The following is a 14,317-nucleotide window of genomic DNA, read 5'->3' as shown; positions in this document are numbered from 1 at the left end:
GGAACTCACTAAGCTTTGTGGTTACATTTATGGATTTAAATGTGTTTAGGGTACTCAAGATGATTGTAGAAAGGCGAAGGCTTGACGATACACTCTCCTCGACAACTTTCATGATTCCGTTTTTGTGATACTCTGATTTTGGGATGATTGTATTTTGATACTTATGATTTCTTGACTTGGTTTTCCTAGAAGCTATGTTTTTATATAATTTAAAAATGAAATTTTTTGTTGTAATTTCTGGGACGTTATATTATACCCAATAATAAGGGTACCAGGATGATGGTACCTCGCTGGGGTTGGAGGTACATTGTTATTTAACCCTCGTAGATTGTTATTTAACTTTATGGTATATTCGTTATTGCATCGTTGATTATTTAATAGTATAGAACTGTTACATTATTGTAGGGTGATAGGGTTATCCCCGTAGACTCATTTACCATAAAGGATCGTGGTATGCCAGGGGATGACATAGGTTTGAGTTACATAAGTAATTATATATATATATATATATATATATATATATATATATATATATATATATATGTGTGATATTACTCATTGTTGTATTGTTGAATACTTAATTATATTTAATTCTATATTTTTGTAGGGTGCCACTATTAATCCATTAAAACAGCCTAGTATGCGAGATGAGAGCCCGTTACAGGATGATGGACTTAATCGGATGTTTGCCATACAAAGAAACAATACCTATGCATGCATCTGTAGAGTCGTCGTAGATCATTAACGAGATGAAAGCCCATTACAGGATGATGGACTTAATCGGATTGTTAAGACATAGGGGAGTGGAGAGGCAAGAAGCTTGGCATGTGTGAGTTGGCATGGACAAGATGGAGAACATCGGCCCCTCATCTCGGCATGCCCGAGTTTTTATTGCGCAGCTTAACACTTTCTTGTGGTTTCTGTTCCTCTCTCTTCGGCAATGGGGAGGGGTTGAGTTGTTTCTTTCTCTTCGGCAATGGGGAGGGGGTTGAGCTGGAGAGCTCAGTAAGCTCAACACCACTTCCAACCTAAGGACTAAGGAATCCAAATGAACACGGAAACCAAAAACCTCAAAACTTTCAACAAGAGCTCCAAACATCACTATTTCACCATATGAATACCCTCCTCCTAGGATATTCCCCAATTAAATTTAATTCAAAATTAATATCATTTACAACGGGCGTGTTCGGCACGGAGCGTTTGAGAGCTTCTAGCTTGTAGCGTTTGACAAAACGCTCCATTTTGAATAGAAAGCCTCGTTCGGCACTACAAGCTTCTAGCGTTTAGTTTAAACAAAACGCTCCAAATCCAAATGCTACTTCATATAGCGTTTAACAAAACGCTACAAGCTACAAACTACCCGCTACCCGCTACAAGTCACCCGCTACCAGCTAATTTTGCCGAACACGCCCAACTTCTATCTAGTTGACCGGTTTACCCTAAAAAATAGAATATTTTTATCTTTCATCAAAATTGAAGGCCACAACCCTCAAATAACAGCCAACTAGGAAGTCTTCCCTCACTTTAATGATAATTTAACACAACCCATAATAAATCCTACACGTCGTTGATTACGAAGACACACATTAAACGAATTCCGTAGCTTTTTATTTAATTAAAAAATGCATACAGTACATTTAGTAAAAATGAACTCACAATCTTGCATAGAATGTGTCATTAATAATTTCATTGGAAAACTGTACAAGTGGAAAGAATGCACTAAAAGCAAGACATGTGTGTGTCACTGTCACAGTGAGAATCGCTTTGTATAAACATCAAACGGTTCGCTGGCTGTCAGTTGTGGTTCCTGCAATAACAATATGAGAAATGAAAAAAACACTTGACAGTTTAATTTAAAAATATATGACAAAATGAAATAACATTTAAGAGAAATGAAAGGAAAAAAAATATATCGTATTTTTTTAATCAAGTAATAAAGAATTCGTTGCGAAATGGAAATTATTGAAGTGGTCCACATGGTTGTTATAATTGTGAGGGGGCATATTAGATTTGACAAATCGTTACAATTCTTATGGGAGGAAGGGAGAATAAGTTTGACTTTATAGAAGATACTTAAAATACACTTCAAAATTGATTTGAATTCGTTAAAAATTATTCTAGAAATAAAAAGTTAGACAAAAAAAAACTAGCAAGAAAAGTCTGCCTCTAGAGTCGCCTAGATGGGAATTTTGCAATTGGGTGTTTCTTTTTTTACTTAATAAATGAAGTTGGGGAAAGAATCTTTTTCCATTGTGTCCAAACCATTTATAAATTTACTAGTATTATTTATTTTTTTCTTTCCATTCTCCCAAGTGTGTTGTCATTTTCTTAGATATTTTTTTCGAGTAAGTTACATTTTTGGTACCTGAGTACAACTGATTTTTGCAAGCTTGGTCCCAAAAAGTTTTATCTTTTAATTTCGATCCTTATTTTTGTAATATTTTTTTTTGTCTTTGTTCCATGTAAAATGACTATTTTTCGTCCTTAGATATAACTGATTTTTGCAACTTTGGTCCCTAATAATATAGTCATTTTACTTGGAACAAAGACCAAAAAAACGTTACAAAAACCTAAAATAAGGACCAAAACTGCAAGAGAAAATTTTTTAGGTCCAAAGTTGTATAAATCAACTACACTCAAGGACCAAAAATGTAATTTAAGCGAATGAAAATGAAAATGAAAATACCTGTCGAATGCCACCACCACCAAGGCTTCCTCCAGTCAAAAGCATACCAATGAGAGAAGACACCGCACCACCACCAGCACCACCACCACCTAAATCACTTTCATTTTTCCGAATGGTGTTTCTCATTGAAGTCAACATATCACCATATGTTGTCCCATGCCCACGTTCTATTGCTTGTATGAATGAAAATGTCATTGCTCCGGTTGAAGTCACCTTCGATAAAGACTACACATAGATATCACATATCAGATATGCATTCATTATTAGGTCAAAAATATATGTAAATTTATAAGATACCATTTTTAGACAAGATTATTAAAAGAAAAGTGAGAGTAATTACGGATGTGTCAGCAGATGATTGGTCATCATCACAGCCACTAAAGGAAATGACTTCGCCTCCATTTGTGCCCTTGAATATTCCTGATTGAGGACTATGGTCCTCCCATACATACCTCCCATTCCTATACATCAATAAGATGTTATATACATACATAGCTAAGTACAATGTATTTAGAACTAATAAACATTCCTATACATCAATAAGATGTTATATACATACATAGCTAAGTACAATGTATTTAGAACTAATAAGAATATAAGCTGTTATAATTAGGTAGATTTTTCAAAGGACAATGTCTTGATATGAAAAGAATTAAAAATAGAATGTTGTAATAGAAAAAAGAATGAAGGGAGGATGCTATAATAAACAAATAAATGAAAAAAACAGGGCATTAGCATTAATTGTATACCTGTCCATTCTACAAAGAAATGGTAAATCTAGCATTGTGCCACTATGACAGGCATCGATAATGGCATGAAGTCTGACACCATGAGGTAGTGGCTTAACCATAGTCGCATTTATCTCATCATCAACAATCATTCCTTGAGTCTCGAAATCCAATGGGCACAGTGTCTCATCGTATCCATCAATTTCATCGCCGGTGTAGTTCCTTTGCTGGGAACCATGGCCGGAAAAATGGAACACTAAGGAATCCCCAGGCTGACAACCTTGCATCAGCCAAAACATGGCCATTCTGATGTTATGCTTTGTTGGAATCCGATAAGGATCAGTTTCCTCTTCTGAAATATCAGTTGAAGAAATGAGTGGAAGAAGTTAGCCTCGAATGGATAGTCTGATGTTTGTTCTAAGAGATATGAATTTGTGATTCAGAGTTGAAACTAAAAACAATTGATATCGATTTTGGGGAAACCATAGGGTTTTATCTGATAAATGAATCTCAGATGAAGAACAGTATTGTGTAGAAGATGATAACTTATGAACTTAATTAATTATATCAAATGATCAAATCAAAACAATAGTGAAATCAGAAATACTTTACCGGTGAGCATGAGAATAGAGGATTCCGGGAACTTGAATTTGTTGATCAACAAGTACTTCATACACTTGGCATCATTTATGCAACCTTTCAGCTCGTGCTTCGTCCTCTTGTACGATATTCCGCAGATCACTGCCCTCTTTCTCCCGTTGACCGGCGGTGGTTGACCAAAAGACGCTACTCGATTGTACGGCGATGGTGCTGGAGCTGCGGGTGGTGGATGCGGCTGAGGTGGAGCGTAGTGGTGGTTGGAATAAGTAGCATAAGGTTGAGTAGGCAACGGCGGAGGGAGGCTCCGGGGATCAGCGACGCGTGTAATGGCTAGACAGAGGGCGCACCTTATGGCCCTGGCTCCCGCCGGTAACTGTAATGGAGTCCGGCAGTTCGAACAATCAACGAGCATCGACATTTCCTCCGCTTGAAATTTATTCCGGCAATTGAAGAATTCCGGTTAGAGAAGGGTTTGTTGATTGTTTGGTGAAGAATTTCAAAAGTGGTGGGAGTTGGTAAAATAGAAGTGTTCTTACGGTATAGATAGACCTCGACTACGCGATAACGCGAAGGCTGCTATTTAATTTGACCAAGTTTTCTTTGTGAAATTTACAATTTGCCCCCATGTGGTTTGAACAAATTACCAAATATGTTTTTAACTTTTTTTTTTTAAGTAATAAATATAGTTCAATACATATCGAAGGCAAACGGGCAACAAGCTGCGCCGCTAGCCCTTTCTGGATGGCAAAACCAATTCTTTTGAAAACAACATTTGTGGATCTAGGAGATATGACATTAGAATGTATGACCCGTTGGACTCTATTGAGGAGCTCTACCGCCTCTGGTGCGAGAAAACCAAATGTATTGAATGCAAAAGGTACAAACACATGTTGATTTTCTATACATGTCTTCTCGTGCTTTATCACTTTGCACGCAGCGGCATGCCCTGCTGTGAAACCTCCGCTCCCCAAACCAACGAGAGGAGAGACCCCAGTAAGATCCACGCACGCATGCTTCCCTCCTATCCATCCAAAGACCAACATATTTGTCGACCATATTGAAGGTTCCATTTTTAGGAGATGCAACATCATGTGGAACAAGTTATTACATCTTTTATGCAAAGCTAAAATCTTTATTTTGGTTTATATAGATTTCTAATAAATAATCTTATCAAAAGAACTAACAAAATTTTGAATAATTTATAAGAATAAAGACCAAAAGGCCTGAAGGTTCTATTTTTAAGAGATACGACGGAACAAGTTATTACTTCTTTTATGCAAAGCTAAAATCTTTATTTTGGTTTCTATAGATTTCTAATAAATAATCCTATCAAACGAACTAACAAAATTTTGAATAATTTATAAGAATAAAGACCAAAAGGCCTTTAGCACGGTGGTTTCAGGAGTTGGGGGATAGGTATCCATCAGCCAAAAACTGAGGTTTAAATCCTCTTGGGGACGAAAGATATATATTTAGGAGTAGAGTAGTGGATGTGCTTAACTTTAAAAAAAAATGGTAAACCACATCATCTGAAGTCTAAACGGCCGACGTCAACCCGCCACAAGACCAATGTGAGAGGTCAATCAATGAACACTAACAAGATATCGGGTATGTCAGGGTTTGAACATTGGACTTCATATGTAGAATTACACTTCTCAACTCCTAGACTCCTATCGCGGGGGCGCACATGTGTAGCTTTATGCTACCAATGTAACATGTGCATTGAATGAAGAAACGTAACTTTATGCTACCAGAAGGAATCGGGGCATCGTTGGATTAGTTAAGAGTTAGGACAATAATTATATTTTATCATTTTTTAATCTTGTGTATATTGGATCAAACTGATGGAAATTGATCGATAAATCTAAATATTTTTAAATATAAAAATCATTATTAAATTACTAAATTACTTATAAATTGTTGGTAATTTCATACCCTTGATTTATATTCTGTCTCTATCATATTCATGATACATCACATATTGAAAATTGAATGATGCTTTCTTTGATGGTATATGCATGGCAACATTAAATGTACTTGTGGTCATTGTGTACATGAAAGGAGTGATTTGCACAAATCAAGAGAAAAGTAATATTTTTAGGTAAGACATTGATCAAACGCATAACAAAAACAAATAGTGGGGAGCAAGCGTGTAACAAAAACAAACAGTAGGGACTTTCCGAGTTAAAAAAATAAGTTAAAGACCAAACGTACAAAATATCCCAAACCATAGGGACCATTCATGTAATTTACTCTAGAAAATATATGACAACTTACACCCACGTTGACTTCGTACATTGTGTCAAATGCCAACGTTTACCTTTAATAGGCGCGTGAAACGAGGAGGGTTAAAACCCTTCACTACATATTAAGAAAAATTAAAACACGTAACATGATACACACAATAATTTTGAGAACATGGTGTGTAGTTTTATTAAATCTTTGTATTATAAATTATAAAATATACATTTAAATTGAACATTTAAGGGTCAAAGTTATAGTTAGCTATTTAAAATATAAGGTGACATATTCATCATTGAAATTTTATTTTATTTTGGACAATCAATATCTCCTGCTTCTTTAGATTGAAAGTATTAAAGTTTCTTTCGGGAAATTTCCGTCAATGTGTATTAGTTTTCAACATATGGTGAAATTAAAAATATATATATATATTATTAGCAATGATATGATATTAACTTTTTCTTTTTTTTTTTTTCAAAATTGTCATAAATAAAAATAGAGAAATGAAAAATCCTCAAACCTTCTATTACTTTTTATCTTCCTATTCATGTTAAATGATAACAAATGTTACATTTAATAAAAATAATAATATTTAAAAATATTTGTCACTATTTGATATGAGTAGGATGATGAATAAGAAAAAAATATAAAAGAATAATTACTTTTACTTTGTAGATCTTGAAGATGAAGAAATAAGTAGCAAATCTAACTCCTACCAACACCACAATCACCTGCCTCCCACCACATTCTTCCATCCATCCATTGTCCACCTCCCAAACAGGAGTACTATGAATGGACCAAAATAAACATCAAACAAGAAAAAGTTCAATGCTTCAAAAGAAATTTAAAAAAAAGAACCTAATCTAAAACGAATCTAAAAAACATTATTCAAGTTCTTCATCTTCCTCTGTTCTTTCACTAATGAACACTAAGTGTTCTTGGTGTTTGTGTATGTAAGACAGATTGGTCCAAAGAAAAATGATTTTAGAGAAACACACACAATAATCCCTTGACAACTACCTGCAAAAAAGCCACCATCATTGTCTCTCCGTTACAACCTACCCTTCACAACCTCACAACCTCTTCACGTCTTTCAAACACCATCAACAACACCCTTCTTTACCCTTTCCTGAACAATCGAATAGACATCCTTATTTTCTCCATACAATCATCATCGCCATTTTTCAACCTCTTAAGTATTTATACCGAGAAAAGTGGGATTTGATTCCTTGCTGCTGAGGATTCACGCATATACACAGAAAAATTATGAAGAAAACACCATGAAGGATGGTACCTACGATCGATCAGGAAGGAAGAAATGGGGGTTTCATTCTTGATTGTGTCAAAATTATAGAAACGTGATTTAATTACCCAACATCAACAACTCTTATATCAATTGAATATTAAGAGTCAGAAGGTTTTCAAGAACATACAACGGAAACCTCACTACAAAACCACTTAATCTACTCTCAATATAGCATACTAAATCCTAATCTACAATATCAACAAGAACAGATCAAAATAACACAAACCCTAATCTGAAACTCTAACTGAAGATATTCTGTGTGATAGATGAGAGAGAACAAAGCTATTTATATTTTGATTCAGGAATAATTACCAAAAAATGAGCTCCTCCAACAACTTATACTCCAGGTCAATAAGACCCGAAGATCCGTGTGTAACCCGAAAACATTTACACTCCGACCCTCGAAGATTCAACCAACTACCTGCACAACGTGCATAAAAAAAGAATAAAGAAAATACAGAAACTACCCATATAACAAAATGTTAGTTTGAACATTAAACTACTTATTATTTTAACAGCCCCCCTCAAACTAAATATTTTAACAAAAACTTAGGAAAATGGATCAAACAAACACAATTTCTCACTAAGAATCTCATGTTGAGATGACACAAGAGATTTAGTAAGAATATCAGCAACTTGATTAGAAGAAAAAAATTTGACAAGTTTAATAATTCATTTTGAAATTTTCTCCCTAATGAAATGAACATCAATTTCGAAATGCTTTGTTTTATCATGAAAAACAGGATTTAAAGCCAACTTGATTGCTGACTCATTATCACAAAAGATATTTATAGGAACAACATTTTTAAAACCAATATCATACAAAACTTTTAGTACCCAAATAAATTCACATGACAAAGAACCAAGAGCCCTGTATTCCAACTATGCGGAAGATCGAGAAATAGTAGCTTGTTCCTTACTTCTCCAAGAAACAGGAGAATCGCCAAAAAATACAACATAACCACTAACAAATTTTCTAGAAAATAATCTTTTTGCCCAATCTGCATCTGAAAACCCTCTCAAGACAAGAGAATCAGATTCAAACATCAAATAACTAACACCCTTATGTTTCAGATACCTTAACAACCTTAAAGCATCCTGTAAATGAGCCTTTATGGGTTTGTGCACATATTGACTTAGTACTTGGACAAAATATGCAATATTTGGCCTAACAATATTGGGATAGATGAGTTTTCCAATAAGTTTCTGAAAATCTATTACATTTCAATTAAAGTATCATTATTATTATCAAAAATAAGATTTGACTCAAGAGGAGTTTTGACTGGCTTGCAACCCAGCATTCTGAAATCATGAAGTAATTCCAAATAATACTTCCTTTGGGACAAGCACACACCATTTGGAATTTCAAAACCTCAATACCCAAAAAATATTTTAATTTTCCTAAGTCTATTATAAGAAACTGACATTTAAGAAAGTTTTTTACTTTACTAATTTCAAATTCACAATTTCCTGTCAATATTATATCATCTACATAGACTAACAAAATTATATTTGGATTTCCAACAATTTTAATAAACATAGAGTAGTCATTAAGACTTGGTTTGAACCCAAAACTAATTAAAGAAGCACTTAACTTTTCATTCCACTTTTGTGGAGCCTGTTTTAAACCATACAATGACTTTAACAACTTACAAACCCTATTATCATTTTTACTGTGATATCCCGGAGTTAAAACCATATAAACATCTTCTTCAAGAGAACCATAGAGAAAAGCGTTATTAATATCAAATTGATACAAATTCCAACCAAAATTGACAGCTATAGTAATAATAATATGAATTGTAACAATTTTGGCTACAAGAGCAAAAGTCTCCTCATAGTTAACCCCTTCCCTTTGATTGTAGCATTTGGTTACAAGACGGGCTTTATATCTTTATATTTCCCCATTAGCCTTATACTTAATCTTATAAATCCAAAGACAACCAATGGAATTTCTGTTTTTAGGAAAATCAGTTATTATCCAAGTGTTATTCCTATAGAGAGCCTCCATTTCTTGATTCATGGCCTTAACCCATTCAGGATTAAGGATGCCTCATAATAAGATTTAGTTTCAATAGTTTTATCTAAGTTGGAAACAAAACACTTAGACTCAACAGACAAAGAGGAATAGTTAAGAGTTTTTTCAATTCCATATTTATATTTACCTTCTATAATATAATCACTAAATCTAGAAGGAAGACGAGACTCTCTCCTAGCACATGTGTGACCAATTGACATATAATCAAGGGACTCAGAATTAGACTGATTGGTTTCCTCATCCATAACAGGAGAATCAGGACCATACCCAACAGATAAAGGCACAAATGACTCCCCTAAACTAAAGGTAGTATCTAAACTATCCTGAGTGGTATCTGTTCTATTCAAATCTAGAAGAGAACTAGCATAATCTAACTAATGATCTAGTCTCTGGTTATTATTTAAAAAAGAAAATTATCATCAGAAGATAACTCAGATTGAACAGACTCATCATAGGAAAACGGATCAACCTCACAAGAGTTCTCATTAGTCTTACCAAAAACATGACTTTTCATTTAGAAAGGAAATACAAACTCATAAAATTTGACATCCCTGGAAATAAAAACAGAATTTGAGTCAAGACTTAAAACTTTATAACCTTTCTTTTCCAAAGAATATCCTATAAAAACATATTTTTCAGCTCTAGCATAAAATTTATCATTGTTATTTAAGTTTGTAGAAAAACACAAACATCCAAAAACACGAAGATTATCAAAGTTAAGACATCTTTTATAAACTAGTTCATAAGGAGACAATCCTTTTCAAACAGATGAAGGAGTCCTATTAATTAGAAAGACTGAGGTAAGAATAGCATCACCCCGGTATTTCAAAGGAATTCCTGACTGAAAAATAAGGGACCTAGCAACATTTAAGATGTGTCTATGTTTTCTCTCTAAAGCTTCATTTTGTTGTGGAGTATAAACACAAGAAGTCTGTTGAATAATTCCATTTTTTTCATTAAATGTTTTTACACGAAAGTTTGAAAACTCAACCCATTATCAGACCTTATAGTTTTAATGTTAACTTGAAATTGATTTTTCAACATTTAAAAAAAGTAACACAAAAGATTCATCAGCTGGACCAGCCATAATCACATACAATCAAGTAAAGCAGGAAACAAAACCAAAAACAGACAATTGTAATGACAAAGTCCAGATGATATCCACAGTATGTTGGGATCCAGGACAGTCAAGACAGAGTCGAAAAAAGAAAACACAAAGAAAGCAAGTAACAAATAGGAAAAATCAACTGTTAACTGGTGTACTCAAGACAACTAGGATCTCCCACATTTACAGCTAAGAACGAAAGGTATAAAGGAACAATATACGCTTACAAAGGTCCTATTAGTCACTTTTAAAGTGAAGATTTTACAAATCGACTCCCTTAATTTCGTTCATTCTAGAGTTAATCGGTGATGAACTCCATTCTCTAGAGAGTTATTTCAGAATATAGCAGGGATTGATTAAAGAAACACTTCAAATATTCACTTATGGGTGTGTATGGGCGGTTTGGTTCGGTTATTGGTTAAAACCGAACCATAACCATTATGATTGGTTAATGCATTTTGGTAGCCACTGGGTATGGTTAATATTGGTTATGGTTAATGGTTTTTATCGGTTAACGGTTTTGGTTAATGGTTAATATTGGTTAACCATAATGTTCAAAATAATATAAACGACAAAAGTATATTGGCATAAAAAATGAAAATAGAATACTAAAAAGTCCTCGACACCAATGTTTGTAACCTAAGTTATAGTAATAGAATAAAATATGTTCTTTTAATACTTAGATTGAGATAACACATAGTCACATTCAAAATGAAAAACATTTAATAAAAATATAAAACATTAAAAAAATTGATGTTAATAATTTCATATATTGATAATTGATATTAATATTAAAATAAAGTCAAACATTCATACATGTTTGATACGATTAAATCAAAATTATAAAATAAAAGAGTCAAACATTCATATTATGTGTTATTGAATAAAAAAAGCCAATCACGCATCTACATTCAATATGATTAAGTCAAAAATAGTAAATAAAAAAAGTCAAAAAATTCAAAAAAAAATACATTCTTAACATATCACAGAGTCAAGAAGAACAAAAAACTTAACTTACCTAGAAGTCTTGATTATAAAGTCAAAAAATCCTTCGAATAGGACTATAAAGTCCAAACAATCTTTGATTAGGATTAACGGTGTGAGAAACCTTCGATTAGGATTATGAGTGTGAAGATTAAACTAATTGTGAATAATGTTTACAAATTGTAGAATTAGCCGATTAGGAATTACAACATTAATCAACAATCTAACTCAATGCATGATTGAAAGATTGTTTGTGTCTGCGTGATCAGCCTTCGATGGTTTGATTGCTCGTTCATCTCCTTATAAGTGAGGATTAATGGATTATATTTTCAAAATTTTAATGGATCTTAAATAAGTTTGACTATATTATTTTATATATAATTTATAATTTTTATATATTAAAATATAAAGTTAGCGGTTCGGTTAATCATGGTTCGGTTAACCTATAAAACCATAACCGAACCGTTAGTTATCGGTTAACAAAAATTAGAAACCGAACCAACGGTTTTTAAAATGGTTCGGTTATATCGGTTAATTTGGTTTTGGTTCGGTTTTTCGGTTATTATGCTCACCCCTGTATTGTGACATCCCTAAATTTTCTCGGCCAGAAAAGACCGATTTAATTTATGCTTTTAAAATAAAATCATAGTAATCTTTTTAAAAAGATGTTGCGGAATTTGTCCCCTAAATAAAACATGATAAAAATTTACCATAACATTTCTTAAAGAAATATATATTTTCATTATATATCAAAACCTCGGGATTGATGGGTTTGAGCCATAAGAACTTTCCTATGTGCACATGCAAACCCTAATTGCTTGGATCTAGGTTTCTCTAATTGAACATGCATTGAATCCAAGACTTGCAATACTAGATCTAATGTAATATATTGAATCTAATCATATGAAATCAGATCTAAAAGAATACCTTGAATTACTTGCTTGATACTTCTTCTTCTTGGAGCTTAGAGTCACAATTGTCACTCCTCTAATGGCTTACAAACACCAAATAGCAAGAAGATGATCTTGAGAGAGAGGGAGGAGGGATAGAAATCGGCCCTAGGGTTCCTTGGCTTGCAAGAGTGTCAATTTCTCCATCCCAAGGGTCCTATTTATACTATAAGCTATTAGGGTTTCTCCTTTAACCCTAATTGAATAACTTAGGCCCTAAGCAATCCAAGATCCTTCTAGATCATAGGCTTGGACGAAATTAAGGTTCCCAAGCCCCTAAATTTCGTTCACCCTAATATCCATAAGGATACATAGCCCAAAAATACAACTATCACACATTTGACAGTTTATGCCCTTTATTCAATTAACCTCTTTAAGTCACCAAATTAATTCTCAATTAATATATGACTTATATTAATCAAATAATATTATTATTTCCTCAATATATTATTCTCATAATATATTAATAATATTTCTTCTCTCTTAACAAATCATCCTGTCAAGTTGCTATGGTGAAGGCAACCCAAAAGGACCATGCATAACCGGGTCAAGTACTTACCAAATATAGTTACAGCCTTAGACACTAATCCAACAGTCTCCCACTTGGATAAGTCTAGTAACTATATATGCAAACACAATCTGATTAGCAATCGTAGCTCTCAAAGACGCTGTCAACTCTGATCTTATCAGTATCCTGTCCTTTAGATAAGGGATCGTATAATCCTCTGTTCTAGATATCGTGCGGACAATTACATGGAACATGGTCATACTTATTGTCCTGCAATTTGTTTCTCGATCTCAGATTCATTTGATATAGAACTTAATCGAACACATCAATTTAGTTCTGACCGGGCCCGACACATAAGTCAAATCAAATCATCGAGGGGCCCTGATATCGCTTTTACCCTCTTAGGATAAAAGGAACAGATAAACTTTGACTTATATGCATTCACTATCCACTAATCAAATTACACACAACAATACGTTTTATAACATCAAGTTACTGATGCGTTTGCGCATTATCAATGCATAACCAATTAACAAACAATAAACCATATATCTAGGTTTTAAGACTATATGATATTACCATCTTGTGATCACTCGTGATAAATTCCATGAAGTGATTCCAACAAGTGCGGGTTTATTCCAATGCTCAAATCAAGTTCATAAGCACTCATGAACGTTGTAGCAAACCTTTGCTATGTCTAATACACTTTAGACAATCTACACACCAATTCATGACAGTCTTCATTCATACCTACTTCCAACATATGAACGACTGTGGACTATTCGAATAATTCGATTATTATCAAATAATTAATTACTCAGGAAGTCAAAACATGCAAAATGAAACAATAGTTAAACAATTAACATAAGACAGTAGCTTTACTCATAAATAATACTCCTTTATTTAATCATCAAATGTCAATTACATTTATCTATTACACGTTTCCAAACTATCTAATCTAAACTAATATCGTCCTTTAGCCCAATGCTCCTAGCGTGCTGCAAATGCTTAACCCTGCTAAGTCCCTTCGTAAGCGGATCTGCTGGGTTATCCTCTGACGATACCCTCTTTACCACGAGGTGTCCTTCTTCTACTCGATGTCTAATAAAATGATATTTTTTGTCGATATGTCGAGATCTACCATGATCCCTCGGTTCCTTGGTCAAGGCAA

At 33.6% G+C, this 14,317-nt stretch overlaps 1 protein-coding gene across 1 annotated transcript; it reads right to left on the bottom strand.

The window, feature by feature from the left end:
• Positions 1 to 1,586: 1,586 nt before the first annotated feature.
• Positions 1,587 to 4,563, bottom strand: LOC145137644 (metacaspase-1-like). Its single transcript, XM_079071773.1, has 5 exons — positions 4,027 to 4,563; positions 3,436 to 3,766; positions 3,027 to 3,147; positions 2,687 to 2,911; positions 1,587 to 1,807 (listed from the first exon to the last, which is right to left on the bottom strand). Exons 1-5 carry the CDS (start codon positions 4,430 to 4,432, stop codon positions 1,748 to 1,750), a joined length of 1,143 nt encoding a protein of 380 aa, XP_078927899.1. The 5' UTR covers positions 4,433 to 4,563; the 3' UTR covers positions 1,587 to 1,747.
• Positions 4,564 to 14,317: the final 9,754 nt, after the last annotated feature.

The sequence above is a fragment of the Lactuca virosa genome, chromosome 9 (assembly GCF_052849685.1).
Source record: "Lactuca virosa cultivar CGN04683 chromosome 9, Lactuca_virosa_CGN04683_v6, whole genome shotgun sequence".
NCBI lineage: Eukaryota > Viridiplantae > Streptophyta > Magnoliopsida > Asterales > Asteraceae > Lactuca > Lactuca virosa.
This window is presented reverse-complemented; position numbering and strand designations above follow the sequence as displayed.

Bases quoted from the DNA above. Each gene is read 5' to 3' on its own strand.
- LOC145137644 (XM_079071773.1), bottom strand. From the start codon at position 4,432: ATGTCGATGCTCGTTGATTGTTCGAACTGCCGGACTCCATTACAGTTA. The intron at 2,912-3,026 runs GTAATTACTCTC...ATCTATGTGTAG, and splicing joins AATCATCTGCTGACACATCC to TCTTTATCGAAGGTGACTTC. The intron at 1,808-2,686 runs GTATTTTCATTT...TTGTTATTGCAG, and splicing joins GTGGTGGTGGCATTCGACAG to GAACCACAACTGACAGCCAG.